Here is a 16,373-nt window from a genome sequence, read left to right on the forward strand (position 1 = left end):
AACATGAAACCAAATCCACTATGACCCACAAAGATCAAACCGCGCCGAAATCGTGCTCTCTGTTGTCACAGAAGCGTTAATCATTGTGACGGTTGCTCGTATTGTGACATGCCGTAGGCTGTGTTCGCCGCGTTCTTTAGTGCGTATAATCGATGCAGATTTTGTCTAGCGAATCGCAGGGGCAGCGAGTACTGCATGCTGTCAACGGCCGGAGCACCCGACAGGCTTGACCAAGAGGGAGGCGGTTACCTGGAGTGACGGCAGGCGGGCTGGCAGCACGTCGAAGCATCAGCCGACAACTCGACAGCGCGCATCAACGCAGTCACCAGTACGGATTTATCCTCCCTTTGAGCACTGGCACGAGTGCAACGCTCAAAACGGCCACCAACACATGCGCTCCACACACGTCAGCAGCGATATAGACAAGGAGCAGACAAATCTCGCACGGGACTGCTAGTTGCTGCTCTTCGTTTCAGCTTTGCTTCAAGAGGATCGCAGTACAACACACACACATACACACGCACACTTTGCTTCTATGTCCACATCCATCGTAGATGTTGCGGTGTAGACGACATGGCTAAGATCGCGAAGTGGTCGCCCGGTCTTTCCACTTCGCCACAAGAATCGGGCCCATTAGCCACCCTCAACTGTTGCCGCCTGTCACGCACGCAGCGTACGCTACTCACGGGATGAAAAAAAAAAAATAATAATAATAAAGAACAAAACCACATTTCCGTGCCCATTCGTTGTTCCCCTAGAGGAAATCGTGCTTTCAATATAATTTAGAATTTCACGAAAACAATGCATGAGTACTGCATTAAAGTAACAGTCCAACAAATAAAATTTTTACTGTGACGACTGTAATAGATGTCTCCTTTTCTTGTCTTTATTTGTCACATTTACGCATATGTAGAAGTACCTTATAAGAAGAAAATTAGCTGTACAACGAACAGTTATAAAGAAATAGCTGTATCTGTTTTAGACTATTGTAGAAATAAATAAATTTCTATACAATGGTTTCTGTGTCAAGCCACCGCACGAGGCAGCACCTGCAGAACCTCATGCAACCTTCATACTTTACAATAATTTCACTTAATTTTCTGAAATAAATGCAAATTTGTGCCCACCAATTCTTGACCGCGCTTATTGTTAAATCTTTTACCGATTTTTGTTTAGTCTATTGGCGTTCTTTATTCATTTTCACCGCTGTTATCGCGCCCTCGAGCAGACGGCTTGAAGACGTGTGTGCATGTGGTGTGGGCGAGGAGTGCATGGGGAGTGTATGCCACTACAAAAACATCAGGCCAAATCAAGGAGGTTAATATGGCCAAATTTGCTTTTATTATATCAACAAGTGTTCATACAGTTGTGCGACGATGGATCGCAGAGACGGATCTGCTTTTCTGATTTTCGGCAGCTGACTGCGCAAACATATCAGAAATCACAGTTGTTGAGTGAGTGCATGGAGTGAGTGAGTGAGTGAGAGTCTATTGCTATTTTCACTCAGGACAAGCGTCTGCATATTTACAAGATTTGCTAACTGATATGATCAAGAAAGCCCTGGCCCGAGGAACCTTACGGTAGACGGTACCATACAATTAATCCAATTAACTTGCCTAAGTGCGCTTTAGCTTCAAAAATGCAATGTAATAAAGAGAGGAAGAGAGAGAGAGAAAAACAAATAATAAATATTAGCATGCATTTATGATCAGAAATAATTTCGAAACTTTTGTATGAGACTGTTGGTTCGTGATGAATAAAAAAAGAGTAGTTATGGTAGTCATGGTGTACCTCTTTGCATGGAGGAGTTTTTTTCTTCCTCCATGCCTCTCTGTCTACAATAATAGTAATAATTGGTTCAATGGAAGGGAGAGGCGCAGTATCTGTCACACTTGTTTCTGTGGACACCTGAACCGCACCGTAAGGGAAGGGAGGAAGGTGGGAGTTAAAGTGGAAAGAGAGAAAGAGGAGCCGTAGTGGAGGGCTGCGGAGTAATTTCGATCACCTGGGGATCTTTAACGTGCGCTGACATCGCACAGCACAGTGTTTACAGTTTTTGCCTTGTCTGTCTTCTGATGCTGACGTTGATTGTATATAATGATGATGATCGCCATCTATCAAAGGTGCCGCCAGCGTCGCCCAGCTGGGGAGCGGAACAGCAGCTGAGGTGGCTGTGGCGGCGAAGATATGTTACGTGTTGTAAGAAAAGTAGCCGCAGCTTCTATTCAACAGGCCGTACCGTAGGCACTGTAAGGCCGCTGGACAATATCCCTGAGATATGACAATCCTTGGTTTATTTTATGGAGCAGCATTGACCCTGCTGCTGCGTTCCGCTTATGGCAACCTCATCGATGACTCGGTTCTGTTCAGCATCAACTGGCCCGGTTCATCTCCGGACGACAAGAAGCTAGCGCCTGCCGAGGTAAGGCCAGCAGCATTTGGCACCGGTGGGTGCTTCCACACGATCATTGCAGCAGCTGGACTCACTATGGGTGGTGTCAGCCGACAAGGAGCGCTACCGATGCCTGCTACCTACCAAGCCACTATCTCGCGAGGTAATGACTAGCTCGCTCTGCTCGTAGTCGCCGTACAAACGTGGCTTTCTTCCTTGCGGTTCCAGGACATGGATGCAGCCACGCCTTACACGGGTCCCACGCCGTTGGCATTACTGAAGCCGCTCTTTTCCCGCCTCTTCTGTTCATATCGCGTAAGGCTGTTTTTGAACTCTCAACGCCTCCTTCGATGCCCATGATTCCTCGTTTTGTAGCTGGAGCAGTACTGGACGTACGAGCTTTGTCATGGCAAGAGCCTTCGACAATACCACGAGGAAAGCGTCGGAAACAAGGTGTGTGCGCTGATGACGTTGAAGTTGTGAAATTAGACTGCTCAGTCTTTGTCAAAAGTTTGCTGTCCACCGCGACCATGCTCGGAGCGGAAGCTAGAGCGCTGACGGCTAGTGGCGCTGTTGTGGGCCCGCTACGGACACGATTGCTGCGGACTGCGAAATTTTGACGCAAACTGCATTGCGGTGAAATTTAGTGAGGACCTACTTCTCTCGCTGCCCTGCAGAAAAGGTTCTATTGATGGCTGCATTCCTATGTTGCAGGTAGTCATGCAGGAGTACTACTTGGGCAAGTACGACGCCACGAAATTGGACCGCGACGGTATGACACTTACGGTGCTGCTCAATGCTGGCATCTGATTTTGCTGCTTTGTTTCAGAGGCAAACTACTTAGCGGATAAAAGACAGGTAAGAAGACACTGCATGGTGCTGTGCCAATGTGCCCTCCTTTCAATCTTAAACTTTCAAGGGTATCTTATATTTGTACACCCGGCCTCACATTGGGAAACATAACTTGGGCAAGTGGCATATGGCACCGCCACAAAAAAAGAGCCTCTGTCTACCCATGTACCTGCATTTGCAGCGGCCGCCGCGCATTCGGCTGGAAGGAGGCCTGGACCTGCCTTATTTTGCGGTCAACATGACTGGTGGCACAATGTGCGAACTAGGTGATGGTGTTCAGCGCACCACACGTGTGCTGTACGTCTGCAGCCAGGAGGCCCGCAATGAAGTACTGAGCATCGATGAGCTCTCCACCTGCGAGTACCAGGCTGTGGTGCTCACCCCCTACCTCTGCGCTCATCCAGACTACAGGTGTGTGTGGGCTGAAGTACTATCACATGTCGGCCTCATGCTGGTCATCTAAAGAGAGGTGCACTATGTTTTGGAATGTCATTAGAAAATTAACGACACCTTGCAGCACCCAGGTTTCTCTCATTGCAATCTAGTAACTAAAAGATGTGTGCACAACTTGTGCTTGAAATTGAGCTTTGAAATGTTTGAATTAAGGCGAGGATTGAACAGTGAGCTTTGGAAAGGCAAATGATAGGTGGTAATGATCAGATAAGAAGAGAGCATAATCGGTCGGGGAACAAATGGGAGTTGATGATACTGAAGTCAAGAAAAAGTGGGCATAGGCAGGGCATCTAATATTAAGAAAAGATAACCAATGGGACCATAGGGCAAAGTAATGGGTTCCACGGGAAGGTGGGCATACTAAGGAATGGCAGGAAGTCGTGGGCTGAAGTTTGTGAGGATACGGTGATAATAGCTTGTGCGGGACAAGGTTCAGTGCAGGAATGTGAGGCCTTAATCCTGCTGTGGACATAGGCTGCTACAACCTGTAACATGGTATAAAGAAAGCATACGGCAAACTGTATGTGTTCACTTTTCTTTGCAGCAACCACTGTAATGGTGCATTCACACTTGCAGGTTGTGGAACTCTTGTTTGAAAAATGAAACCTATGAGACAGTTGTACATGGTTCAATTCTACAGCCTAGTGACCCTTGTTGGAAGCCTTCTAAACCATTCAGGGGTGCCTTGGTTGTCGAACATCCTGCTTCTCATTGCCAGTGATGTCAAGGTGACTTGCAAGATTTAAAGGGCCACTGAGGGTGAATTGAAGTTGGCCTTCTACCGGTTTTAACTTCCAATCACAAAGAGATCACTATCACAGAATGCGAAGCTTTTATAACCTAGTCTCTTTAAGACTGAAACCGAAATACAGGTAATGTCATCGCTAGACAATTTCACAAATAAAATCTGAATCAACGGCTATTTTCAACTGCAGATCCAACTCTATACTGCATTGCCACTTCGAAACTGTGGCAACCCAAACTATCCGGTGAGGACATCCAGAGTTTAAAACTGAGTGGCAGGAAGATGTTTAACTTCAGTTCTTTTGATAACTGCTAAGAGCCAGAGAATCAGTTTTTGCTGAGAGCAGTATAGTAGAAAATAGTATAGTATAGACCTTTGCAACGAGGGCTTCCTAGGCGTCACCATATTGCTCGCTGGGCTGTTGTTTGTGCCCGACGTCAGCATGGTAGAGGCGGCAGCAGAATTGGTTTGCAACTGTCCAGAGAGGAGGCGTTTAGACAACCTCTTCGCCCGATGCAAAGGTCTATAATAATAGTATAGTAGTAGTATAGTAGATGGTTAACAATATACTAACCTTTTCAGTGTGGCAAAAAAGTCCATGGGAAATATAGGCCCTGCCTTTTGAATAGCAGTATAGACCAGCTGCAGTAACTGCAATTGAATATTTTTGGCCCCTAAACTGGACTTTTCATTGTAAACAGCCCATTTCTTCACTGTAGTGCAGTAATCAGTTAGTAAAGACTAGATTAAAATTTTTCTTAATATACTTTCAGTGCCGATATTGCCGAGCTGGTCCTCGTTTGCATGCCCTTTGAGATCTGCCAGTTTAAATGTGCCTTTGGGGTAAAAGTCGTCACAGCTTGTTGATTTTGGAAACTTTCACCAGTTTCTCAGTGTGAATGTTACTCACGTAGGCTGTATCAACTTCAGGATCTGTGCTCTTGAAAGTGTACAGTTTGTGGCCATGTGATTTTGTGTTTGTGGCCACTCTGGACAAGGGCTTCAGGAAATATTCTGGAGTCATATCTTTGCCATACAGTGTTGTCAGTTATGACAGCTGCCTTTGGTCAGAACTGTTAGTGGTACTTACCGTGCTGTTTGTGGCAGCATCGCATAAAGATTCTTGTTCATGTGGCTGCTTTCATCGCCAGTAGGGATGCCTGCAGAAGACTACTTCGACTGCTTAAATCATTATTGTGATGCCATAGACTTTGTACACTTGAAGTTTGTCAGGGAACCCTTGTGCATTTGACATAACAGCATAGAATCATCATTACAGTAAAACTTTTCAGAGTTCTAATGCAACAGTGCTACATAGTCATTAGTCTTATGCATGGCATAATTCCTGTCAATGCTTGGGGATTTTCGGTCTACAGACTGGACAATTCGCCAGAGAATCCCATCCAATGTGTGGCCCAGGATGGGGCTCCTGTGCGGCCTAAGGGCCTCTGGGATGAACCGGCAGTGCAGCTTCCTTTTGAGCCACAGCCACAGCCACCGCAGCAGCCACCAGAAGCCGACAGGCTCTCCCAGTTGATGCAAGACTTTCTCACCGGCAAACACTGTTTGACGGGGGTAAGAAGCAGAGCGTTTTCCACTCCAAGTTGGTTTTACTTCTGTAACCAGTGTAATGATACACAGCACAAATAGCTGCTATGCTAGCAAAGATCTTGAAATTGAGTGTGTTTTATAGTTTGAAAGTTGCATCTAACAGTGCACACAGGTTACAGGATGACAAAGAGAACCGGTTCAACTTTTGTTGCCGGGGCTTTGAATAGCTATTGAGGATAATACTGTTCAAGTTTTCCCCTGGTGCTCGGTTAAACTTCCTTCATTTCTGCTTGAAAAATGCAACTTCGGTGACGTCAATAAGGAAACGGCTCTTTGGCCAAACGGGTCTGACCGAATAGATAGGATTTAAGTCTGCATGTTAAGATGACAATGAGGTGTGGGGTATCCCTGCATTTAAAGTTCTGCTGTGTCAATGATTTCATGTGTTATACACAGGCAGAGTTGCTTCACATGCCGGATCTCTCTACTCTTCAGGTGGCCTTGTGCCCATACTCTCTCAAGACAAAAAGTGTAGTGGGTGCCGTGTGTGTACTCATTTGAAGTGCAACCGGCTTGTGTGCGCAGGGTGCTGGCTGGTGGAAGTACGAGTTCTGCTATGGTAAGCGGGTGAGCCAGTTTCATGAAGAGAAAGGCAAGGGGCGCACCAACATCCTCCTGGGCACCTGGGACCATCAGACGCACAAGGCCTGGATGGACCTGCACCCAGAGCGCAAGCCCAGCCGCACTCTTGGGTTAGTGTGCCGCGTCTTCCTTGGCCGCAAGAATTCAATCTCCTACATGGCAGTACATGTCACTGAGGATGGTAGTTAGAATGTATACTACAGTCAAACCCACGCATAACAGTACTGGTTAAATCAATACATCAAATATAACAATGGACTATACTGTGGCACTGTCAGCTTTCCCATGTTTTCTGTTCTAAAATAAGCCACTGTAAAATGCTGTCGTAACGCATTATTAGCCAACCTTAAAAGAGACAACACAGAAATGCTACAACTACATCAGCCAAACCATGCCCACAGTGCAAAAGTGCGCACATGTGTTGACAGAGTGGACTGACTGGTTGACCTGGTACTGTGGAAGTGAAGATCGCATGTTACCATGCTCACTGATGTCTTGTGTGCAAAGGCCGCTTTCATGCCGTGGCAGCGTTAGGGAAGAAAAAGTTGACTTTCCAAAATCTCTGCAATTTGTTTTTGTTATGCTGTCAACATAAGTTTAGATTCAATATTCCGCGTGCCTGTTCTCTTAAGATCTAAAATGGAAAGGAGCTGGTGGCAGATCTTGTTCACCAGCACTACAGTCCAAGCATCGGTTCATGCAGAAAAGGACGCAAGGGCACAAAATTGCTGCCATTTATTCTCAGTGGTCACGCTGAGCTGCTAAGGGCAATGTTGCTGAAGGAGCATATAACGGACTTCGTTTATTTTCTTTATTTTCACTTTTGCAAGCTTCAAAAAGTGATTTTTTCAATATCTTTCCTCATTGATTGCAATGATGTCACTACGCAATTCCTCATTAGTCTAACAGGGCTATGATACTACATATACGAAATTGAAATTGATTAAAACACCAGGTAAATTGTGATTACAAGGTCGCATCATGGCTGAAATGTCATTAAGACATAAAAGGAATGTAAAGTAAGTTAATTTTGCTGAGAAAAATTGGGGTTGATGTGAGAACCCTAGGTCATCGAAGCACGTTTGTTGGTCTTGGTTAACACGAGCCCTTATGTGTTATAGTTAAAAGGATAATAAAAATCTAGTCGGAGACAGTGTTTAAGAATAAATGTGTAAAGAGGACCCCTGGCTGCTGAAAAGGCCCACTAATGTCACATTTTGTCATTATGGTGCAAGTTTACCCTCGAATCTGAAACGCTGGCTTTAAAGACATGAAGGAGTGCTTCAAGTCCTGTTTCTGCCAAGAAAAGCTGTATGTGGGTACAGCTGCTGTAATTGGAATGAATAAATATGCAGGTCTGGGGGAACCCCACACGATGCCACGGCATGAGGCAGCACACCCTAGAGGTTGTTTGCTGTGCAGGCAGTCACAAAAGCAGCGCACATGAAGAAGCTTCCTGAAGACAGCTGTGCCTATTAGTCTAGTTAGTGAGGGGCACAATCACTGGAGAGGACCAGACTTTATGAAAGTTCTGGTGATGGCCTTCTAAAATGCAATTCTGCATTTTGCTGAGCTGCAGTTCAGCAGCTGAGCATGCAGTCTTGCTAAGGGCACAAAACTAGTTACAATGATGATGAAACAGCTTACCAGCAGGCAACAAGCTGCAGCTTTGTATTACAGAAATTCTGCCAACAACTCACGCCAGCATGCCAAAACTGAGACTGCCATGACAATTGCATTAATACACTTCATCCATTGTGTGAAAACTTTGTCTTTCAGAAACTGAAATTAATTGCGACCTTGATACTGTTTTTATTTCCTTTCAGGCACATCACGCACTTCTATTCAGGTGGCGACACTTGTGACAGCATGGGCAAGCGTCGTAAGGTGGAAGTTATCCTCAAGTAAGTGGTTCCAAGGTTTCTGCCTCTGGGAAGCATCTTAACACAGTTTGGATGAAGCTAAAGTGAACTGACTTAAAAGGCTTATTCACAACAATCATTATCGGTAATAGCCGATCAAAGTTACTGTGCTATGAATTTGGCTGTACTGCTACATGAAGACTGATTTTAACGAGGGTTTCCCCATGAATTAAAATTGGGGATGGGGCAGGGTAGAGGAGAAGCACTGGGGGTTACTTTCAGTAGTAATTGGCATAAAAAAAATAATGGAAAAAGACGAATCATGGGGTCTGTAGGGAAATCACTGGATTACTGCCTAGTGTTCATTGGCGGATGTGCTAAAAAGAAAAACTGCATTCGTTAGAGCTGAGAGCAGGGGACACAAAAGGTGCTTTGGATTTGGGTTTCTATGTTGAGCATATATTAAATTATACGCAGTGCATGTGTATTTGTTTAATTATGCTTTTGGATAGACTTCTGAGCTTCAGTGACACCTTTGATTGCTGGGCCGTTTCAGATGCCGCGAACTGAAAGGACACCCAGACAGCGTGTCCTTGTACTTGCTGGAGCCACGCACTTGCGAGTACATCCTTGGGGTAAGAGTGTCTAGCAACCATGACGACCGGTATCAACAGAGTCGCCACTACATAAACAGTGGTCTTTAATTACAACACGCAGGTGGAGACGGCAATAGTGTGCAACTTGCTGAAGAATGTCGACGAGTATGGGCTGCCCAGCTGACCTCAGGTGTCCGGCCGAAGTCTCTTCGCACTACTCGGCTCGGGCGACCGCCGCTTGGCCCTGCTGTTCCACTCCTGCAACGAATGGGCAGACGCAAACGTGCGGCCGCCGCTTAAAACTCCTTGCACCAAAATTTATGTACTTTCACCGCAGCACCCGCATTTGTTACCAAGCATTTTCGTTCTGTTTAGTGATTTGGACAGCTGCTTCTGTTTAAAGAAATTTACAGGCTCGGGAGTGACACTGGTGGCTGGTCAGATTGTCACAGTATGCTTGCTGCTGCCATGGTTTGGCCTGTGTCTGACTCGTCAGACTGATATTAGTCATATTATGTGCTGGTGCATCAAACAACTGCTGTGCTATGCCAGATATTTCTCTACATTCAAGACTATCGAAGAAGCGAATGTTTTCCTTATGAGCATGCACAGAGGCAGTAAAGCAAAAGGAAAAATTGCGCCCACGTTTCTCTACCTCTGCTTTGAATTTCCAGATCATAACTGCTCTGCAAAGACAGATTGTGAGGGAATGAAATTTGCCATTAGCTGAAAAGATACACAAGTCGATTACAGAAATCATTCCTGATGTGTGTCAAACTCCCTGTTGAACGAGGCTCATGCAAGACAAACTGAGCACTCGAAATAAATTCTGCTCCGAACAGTGGAATTACCAGACAAAGTATTTGAAAGACTGCATTTTAAACTGTCTGCACAGGACGCACAGACAATGGAGTATGCAGTTCATTTAATATGAGCAGTGTGATTTGTTGTCTCATGCAGCAGCCCATGTGCTATGCATAGCACGGTAAGAACGGGAAATATACTTATTAAGGAAAGCCATGCAGTCCTGTTATGTTGCAGTGCCTTAGCCTGGAAGGCTCTCGTGACAAAAATCAGCCGTAGCGTTCATTGTAAATAGTGAAAGCAGCTTGTGGTCCCCTGAAGTCCATAAAATAAAGTCTTCGCATATCAATGCGTTCCTGAAGTCTGAGCTCCAGCATACACGGGTTGAAAGCAACTTTCAAAACTACTGTTACAACATGAAAAAACCGATTAGCAGTGTGTAACCAAAACTGGGAAACTTGTACACCCTGCAGGCTACGTGCTGAGGTTTGAAGCCAGGGTTTTAACATTACTTGTACCACTGCATACCTACCAGTATGTTTATGATTAGCTAAGCTGCCTATTGAAGTCGTGGCACCGTGCTATCTTATACTTCTGAATATCTGTGCTTAACGAGATGAAGAGAAGGCAAGCATTGTACACATCTGAGGATGGCAAAGTTGATTTGAAAGTGAAGCTGAAACTAACTGAATTCTGCTCATCATGTGCAACGCAACCCTGTCATCAGTCTGGACCATGTTTCGAGCAACACTACTTCGACAAATTTTTCGCCAGGTTGGCAGGTATGAAAACTGGTGTGGCAGTCCAAATCCTATGTAGATGCAAGGTTTGACAAAATATAACAAAGAGGACAATTACTTTACAATCACTCTTGCCAAGCCTCCAAGCCAGCATTTGCTGCATTCAGCTCCTGATAACTGAGCACTTTTACTGTGAAAATGCTCGTGGTAGTATTGCATTTCCCGCACATAACTAAAAGATAGTTGTCTGCAAGATAGCCATGCATACAACAGTAGCCATGAGTAGCAGAATATAGTAAACCACATTGAATCGAATGTAGGTTTGCATTTGCGGGGACTAAATAGGAGGGAGGAAAGAGGAAAAATAAAACAGTCCCTGTAAACTAAAAGCTGAGGAGAAGTTTATGAGGAAAAGTACTTCAAAAATTGGCTTTTCCACATTTCATCCTCACAGGAAGCAGTGGCCACCTTCAAGCCTTAACAAAGCATGGCAGTTGCTGCCGGTTGCTCAACTGCACGTCAGTTCATGCCTTCCAAACATCTGTAATTCTCAGCAACATTTAAAAGAGCCACCATGTTTAACACGTCAAATTACATCACAGCACACAAGTTCAATGTAGGCAAAAAGTGCCGCATGTGACGCACTGTGCCAGTTTGTTTGAGTTTAATGTTTTGTGGCTTAGAGATTCTTTTTGTCAACCCGTGTGACACTAGCACAATTTCATATTCGCTTTCTTTATCCACTTCCCAAAAGTTAGGGGTGGACCTGTACGACACATGAACCAATGTACAAGCAAATACAATGTTGTGTGCCTATGCCTCTGGGATAAGATTCTTTCAATTGTACATAATGGGTTACCTTCTCTATATCAAATTTTTGTTAATAAGAAAAATGTGTCACGTTACAGCAAATGCAAAATATATATAGCAGTCATCCCATTCTCTGCGTGTGGAAGCAGAGTCATCAGTGGAAAGCAAGCCATTCTGTACAAACACATTCCACTTGCAAATGTCTGTAAAGGGGATGCTCACCGCCCTCTCTTCGACGGGCAGGGCCCTGAAACGTGCAACAGCCCTGCTGACTAGCTGGTCTTCAGCGAGGTCGGGCTCTTCTTCCAGCAACGCATCGCGAATCGACTCCAGGTACAACTGTACACCAGACTTGTTGGCCTTGTTTGCAGCCCCACAACTGCTAACACCACGGGCAGCAAATAGTGTCAGCTGGCGCTTGGCCATGGAGTCTCCTCGGGCCTTTCCGCTCTCACCAGTGGGGGCACTGCGGGCATCCGCCACAGGTTTTGCCTCCGCCTAGGCAGCAACAGTGGCAAGCAGTGATGACAATTGATCAATGACTACAGCTTAAAGCAGTGGAGGAAGCAAGAAAGAAAAAACAACGGCCTTCCACAAATTTTCAATTGCACTACCTTTTGTGTTCTTTTCATCGTGCCAGTACAGCATCATCTGCGACCAGTTCTGCAGACTTTAGCAGACGGAGGCACCATTTACGAACACAGGCACGAGCTAGCAATAGTGTCCATCCCAATAACCTGCACAAGTATGAAATCTTCAACCGAGACAGGACCCTTATGAATAATTAACCAACTGCTCGTGCAGCCGTTTGTTGGGGTTGTCATCGCTGGGTGCCCTGTATCATGCTATTTGTTATCTCTGCATGTGGGCAAACACAACAGGTCAATACGGTTTTTGTGGCTAGCAAACTGCATTCAAGCAAGCTGAGTAACAATGAAGCGAAGTGATTGGGGATAAACCAGAATCCTAAGCATCAAACATATAATAAATTAATTGGTTCACAGGAAAGGAAAAGCGTAGTATTTGTCACACTTGTTCTGTGGACACCTGAACCGGCCATAAGGGAAGGAGAAAGAAGAAAAGAGTGAAAGTGGAGAGGGAGAGAGAAAGAGAGGCCGTAGTGGAGGGCTATGGAGTAATTTCGACCACCTGGGCATCTTTAACATGATCTGACGCCTCTCTGTTTCGCCTCCATGGAAACGCAGCCGCCAGAGGTCGGGATCGAACCCCGGAAGAGGCATCAAACATGCATGTTTCAAGAAAAAGCTATGAATGCTCCATGATGGACACTACGCGACATCAACAAGTGCATCACCCAGAAACTTAGATGTTGAATTATCAATTCACCCTCACTTCTCGCTAATTCATCAGAACCGGCACATGTTCGCCAAAAATCGACAAAGGCAAACTCCAACATCGCTACAACTGGCAGGTGAGCATGAACCACAGTAATGTCTGTGAGTAGCTGAGAAGCAACAGCACCAGAATTTCTCAAGATGGTCCCAGGAAATGATAATTGCCTTCCAATGGACGTCCCTGTTTAAGAGCTTTACGTAGGCAGGTTGCTCTGCCAAGTGATGAAAATGGACGCAGAATGGTGTCCATAAACTACCTTGCGCTTGGAGGCCAACACGGGAACAAATGTGTGCTCTTTTCCGAAGCCTCATCCAATCCACAGTGAAAAATGAATTTAAAGCTATGCAAAGTGGAATGGTATGCCATGTCATGCCGATGTCATGCCGTACTGTTTCTCAGAGCAAATATCACCAAAAAAAGTCAAACCAGGTATTAAAGACCTGGACGCCGAAATGTCATCCATTTTCTTATAACAGTGCTGCACCTTTGTCTAGGTGGCCGTGAAAGGCTTACAATGAAGCCTTTGCAAAGCTGTGGCTAGTTGTGTCTAGTGTTCTAGTCAGGGTGGCTGCTCAGCATAATGACAGCCACTATGTTAATGACAGTCATAAAACAAGCATCATAATTATAACTGGTGCTACATTTGTGTGTAACATGCTTGCGAGGCGGAGGTGAAATCCGCTGTTGGATGCAAATTATCTCGTAATGAAGTGCAGAAATTGGACAACCCAAGTCTCACAATAGTAGACAAATGCACATATCTGTTGGGCAAGAGCAATCCACTTGATTCGCATATTTTTTTTTATGCGTATCAAGTGAATTGTTCTTGCCCAACAGAATTCAGCAGAATTCTGTTCAGTATTCAAATTTATAGTCGCTGCTAGGAACTGCCAACATGAAAGTGAAAACTAGGTTTCCTTCACTTCATCAATTGAGCAGAGTGCACAATCAGCAGAGTTCTTTTCACTATTCAAATTTATACCACTACTACGAACTGTCAACATGGAAGTGAAAACTAGCTTTCCTTGCACCATATTTTTTTGCTATCGTATGGGGACACAGGCCTCTCAAGTTACTAGATACGAAACTGGTTGTGGACCACTGAGTGCTAATGCAATTACTTTGTGGAAAGCACCGACTTGTTTCCCTTCGGACTTCATTGCGAAACCGCACGTTATATTCTTTGATATCAAGCCCCTCTTAACATGGGTGGAAAGCTTGGTGCAGCTGGTCACCCCCTAAAAAGTGACCAGCGCACTGGGCAGATCCTGGTCTTGCAATCCTTAGTCCTAGTCCTGGTGGCAGGCTGCATTTTTTATACATGTACTGGTTGTGGTTATGTTCTTTATAGCTGGGCCAAACAGTCTTAGAGTTTCTTTTTCCCCTTGTGGGGATAGTTTTCCGGAATATGTAAACAATGGTTGTTCAAATAAATTGTTTGCCTCATTATGTTCTCTTGCTCACCTTGGTCACCTTGAATGGGTTCCCGCGAGAAACTGGCAGCTCTGGTGTAATGGATGGTTCCTCGGCAGGCAGGGAGGAAACTGTAGTCCCATAAGAAAGATAAAAGTTGACCTTTTCTGCTGTTCCTAATGGCGTTGAGACAAAGCACACAAAGTGATAGAGAAATGCTCTCCTGAAAAACCCTGCTCTACTCTCTTAATGGGAGCATGAAAGGGTACTCACTAAGGCAAGAAAAAGCGCGCGAATGGTCAGTGTTCTATCAATTGTCACTGCATCGCAATATTGTTTAATCTAAATGTTTAATCTATTTCACTAAACCGAAAATATTGGCAATAAAAACTATGCTCTTTCTCTCCTTTTACTCTCCCCTGTAAACTCATCACATGCCCACACTCAATGAGAAGGCTTGTGCAGAGAGCTCATTTAATGTCAGCAGGGCAGGGCCAGATAAGACCACACGGTGAGGTTAAGCAGCCGAGAGGAGCATCTTTTAGAAATTACACGCAAATTATAGGCTCTGCGCAGACCTGTTAAGCTTGAGAAACCTACTGAAACCAAGCTAGTACCCATACTTTTCCAGTACTGCACCAAAAACGTTTTTGTTCGGTATTGATGCTATAGCACAAAAAAAAAAAAGTGCCATGAGAGCTACAGAAATCAAGACATTGATTGAGCAAAAAGTAATATACGGACATTGACACTCGCTCCCATGTTCTATGCCAAACTGAATTCAAATAAGTGAGCTCATCGACGTTATGAAGTGGTGCACCAAACCCAAAATGTGAAATAGAGAGTCTAAACAGTGTACTAAGTCAAAATTAAATAAATAAAAATAACCTTCCACACTTGCACCGAAGTTAAAGGCAGAGATAATCCTTCGCCACAATATATGTTTAGTTCACCTTCAAGCTTAAGAGCACACACCTTCACGGTGCTCGGCTTCAAGCGGTCGCTTCCTGGAGAACAGCAGCGGCTTCGGCTTCAGCACTAGTTCTTCTTTCTCCCTCTCATGGTTGGTCCTGTGTGCTAGCATGTTTACAGGTGGTGCAGCAGCCAGCTCTCTTTCCAGCGTCCTGTATTTAAATCATCCTTCTAAGTGCCTTTGCCAAGATGTGTGGCCAATTAACTTTAAGCACACCTCATCTCAAAAGGCACTTCGGACTGCTGCTTTCAAATGACTTCTACGAGCTTTCCTACCAATGTTTTGCAATTTTCTCTGCTTCAAAATGCCAGCTCTTTTGAGCAAAAACAAGTACAAACGTTTTCTTTATAGAACATTTCAGTTTTCAGTTATGCATGAATGCACCTTTACTAGTTGGTAGAACGCACCGGCTAGAACCCAGCAAGCAAGCTTTGAGCTCCTCTTCACCGCACTATGACTGGGCTTGTGCAAATATTCGATAATTGTAATATTCAGAAGAATAGTAAAGCATTCGGTATTAGATATCTTTAAGAAAACGGATCATTTGCTTTGTGCAATTCCAGCTCGGCATAATTCCTCCATGATGTCACTGCGTGCGCTATTATCAGCATTGGCTACATCGTGTTGGCGCCCGGAGAAGCACTATTGTGGTGTAGCTCTTACTGAGTGTGATACCGGTACATGCGGCTAAATTAACAGCCACATAATACCCATAAGTTGGAGGCGAGTGGTGACCAAAAGTAGTAAAACATGCAGCTGGGCCTTAGAACTAAGCAGCAAAATAATTACTAACACTCCTTTAGCATCAGCAGCATCAGATTTCAGTACAATGCATGTCCCATAGATTGCTACAAGTCTGCGCTTATGTGCTCAAGTTTGAATTTTTCTTAGTAGAACCGATAAGTACCCTATTTAAAATATTTTTTTTTTTTACATCTGGAGCTGCATAGTAAATTGCGGTGGAGATGGACACCAGCGCAAGGTGCACATTATTGAACCTATCTAGATTGCTCTCAATTTTCGGATAACCATTACTGTTAAAGGTCCACATAGCTTCAATAAGTGTGACAAAGCTCCAATGCACTTTTTTTTTTAATTTAATGGAATTCTGTGCCAAATTAATTCAAAATAATTGCTTCAAGATTACATAAGAAAATTGATATAATCACAAGGATTTCTTGCTT

At 44.6% G+C, this 16,373-nt stretch overlaps 3 protein-coding genes across 5 annotated transcripts in view; 1 reads left to right on the forward strand and 2 right to left on the reverse strand.

Annotated features, from left to right (window-relative positions):
• Positions 1 to 390, reverse strand: part of Wdr62 (WD repeat domain 62) — a 33,091-nt gene extending 32,701 nt beyond the window's left edge. Inside the window, exon 1 of the mRNA XM_084582204.1 lies at positions 250 to 390. The gene's annotated coding sequence lies outside the window, so the exon portion shown is untranslated. The remainder of the gene's footprint in view (positions 1 to 249) is intronic.
• Positions 391 to 2,112: 1,722 nt separating this feature from the next.
• Positions 2,113 to 10,246, forward strand: LOC146175850 (endoplasmic reticulum lectin 1). 2 transcript variants are annotated; one of them, XM_084582208.1, is made up of 12 exons: positions 2,113 to 2,422; positions 2,475 to 2,555; positions 2,621 to 2,707; positions 2,768 to 2,845; positions 3,107 to 3,164; positions 3,222 to 3,250; positions 3,426 to 3,655; positions 5,819 to 6,017; positions 6,579 to 6,745; positions 8,462 to 8,539; positions 9,054 to 9,132; positions 9,215 to 10,246. In XM_084582208.1, exons 1-12 carry the CDS (start codon positions 2,279 to 2,281, stop codon positions 9,275 to 9,277), a joined length of 1,293 nt encoding a protein of 430 aa, XP_084438334.1. In that variant the 5' UTR covers positions 2,113 to 2,278; the 3' UTR covers positions 9,278 to 10,246. The 2 variants fall into 2 exon arrangements, with proteins under 2 accessions (XP_084438334.1, XP_084438335.1); XM_084582209.1 differs by having other exon boundaries at positions 2,478 to 2,555.
• Positions 9,165 to 16,373, reverse strand: part of LOC146175851 (WD repeat and HMG-box DNA-binding protein 1-like) — a 33,707-nt gene continuing 26,498 nt past the window's right edge. The window contains exons 21-24 of one of the 2 annotated variants that reach the window (XM_084582207.1): positions 15,192 to 15,340; positions 14,268 to 14,347; positions 11,670 to 11,945; positions 9,165 to 9,351 (exon numbers count right to left, since the gene is read on the reverse strand). In XM_084582207.1, coding sequence (XP_084438333.1) covers positions 9,280 to 9,351; positions 11,670 to 11,945; positions 14,268 to 14,347; positions 15,192 to 15,340 — 577 coding nt within the window. In that variant the 3' untranslated portion in view covers positions 9,165 to 9,279. Of the gene's footprint in view, positions 9,352 to 10,476; positions 11,946 to 14,267; positions 14,348 to 15,191; positions 15,341 to 16,373 lie in introns of those variants that run through there. The other variant, XM_084582206.1, reaches the window with a different exon arrangement.

This window comes from Amblyomma maculatum, chromosome 10 (genome assembly GCF_055883805.1).
Source record: "Amblyomma maculatum isolate TAMU_Amacu chromosome 10, ASM5588380v1, whole genome shotgun sequence".
NCBI classification, from domain to species: Eukaryota; Metazoa; Arthropoda; class Arachnida; order Ixodida; family Ixodidae; genus Amblyomma; species Amblyomma maculatum.

Coding starts and splice junctions, on each gene's coding strand:
- LOC146175850 (XM_084582208.1), top strand. CDS start 2,279: ATGACAATCCTTGGTTTATTTTATGGAGCAGCATTGACCCTGCTGCTG. Junction 2,556..2,620: donor CCAAGCCACTATCTCGCGAG/GTAATGACTAGC, acceptor TTGCGGTTCCAG/GACATGGATGCAGCCACGCC. Junction 3,165..3,221: donor CACGAAATTGGACCGCGACG/GTATGACACTTA, acceptor GCTTTGTTTCAG/AGGCAAACTACTTAGCGGAT.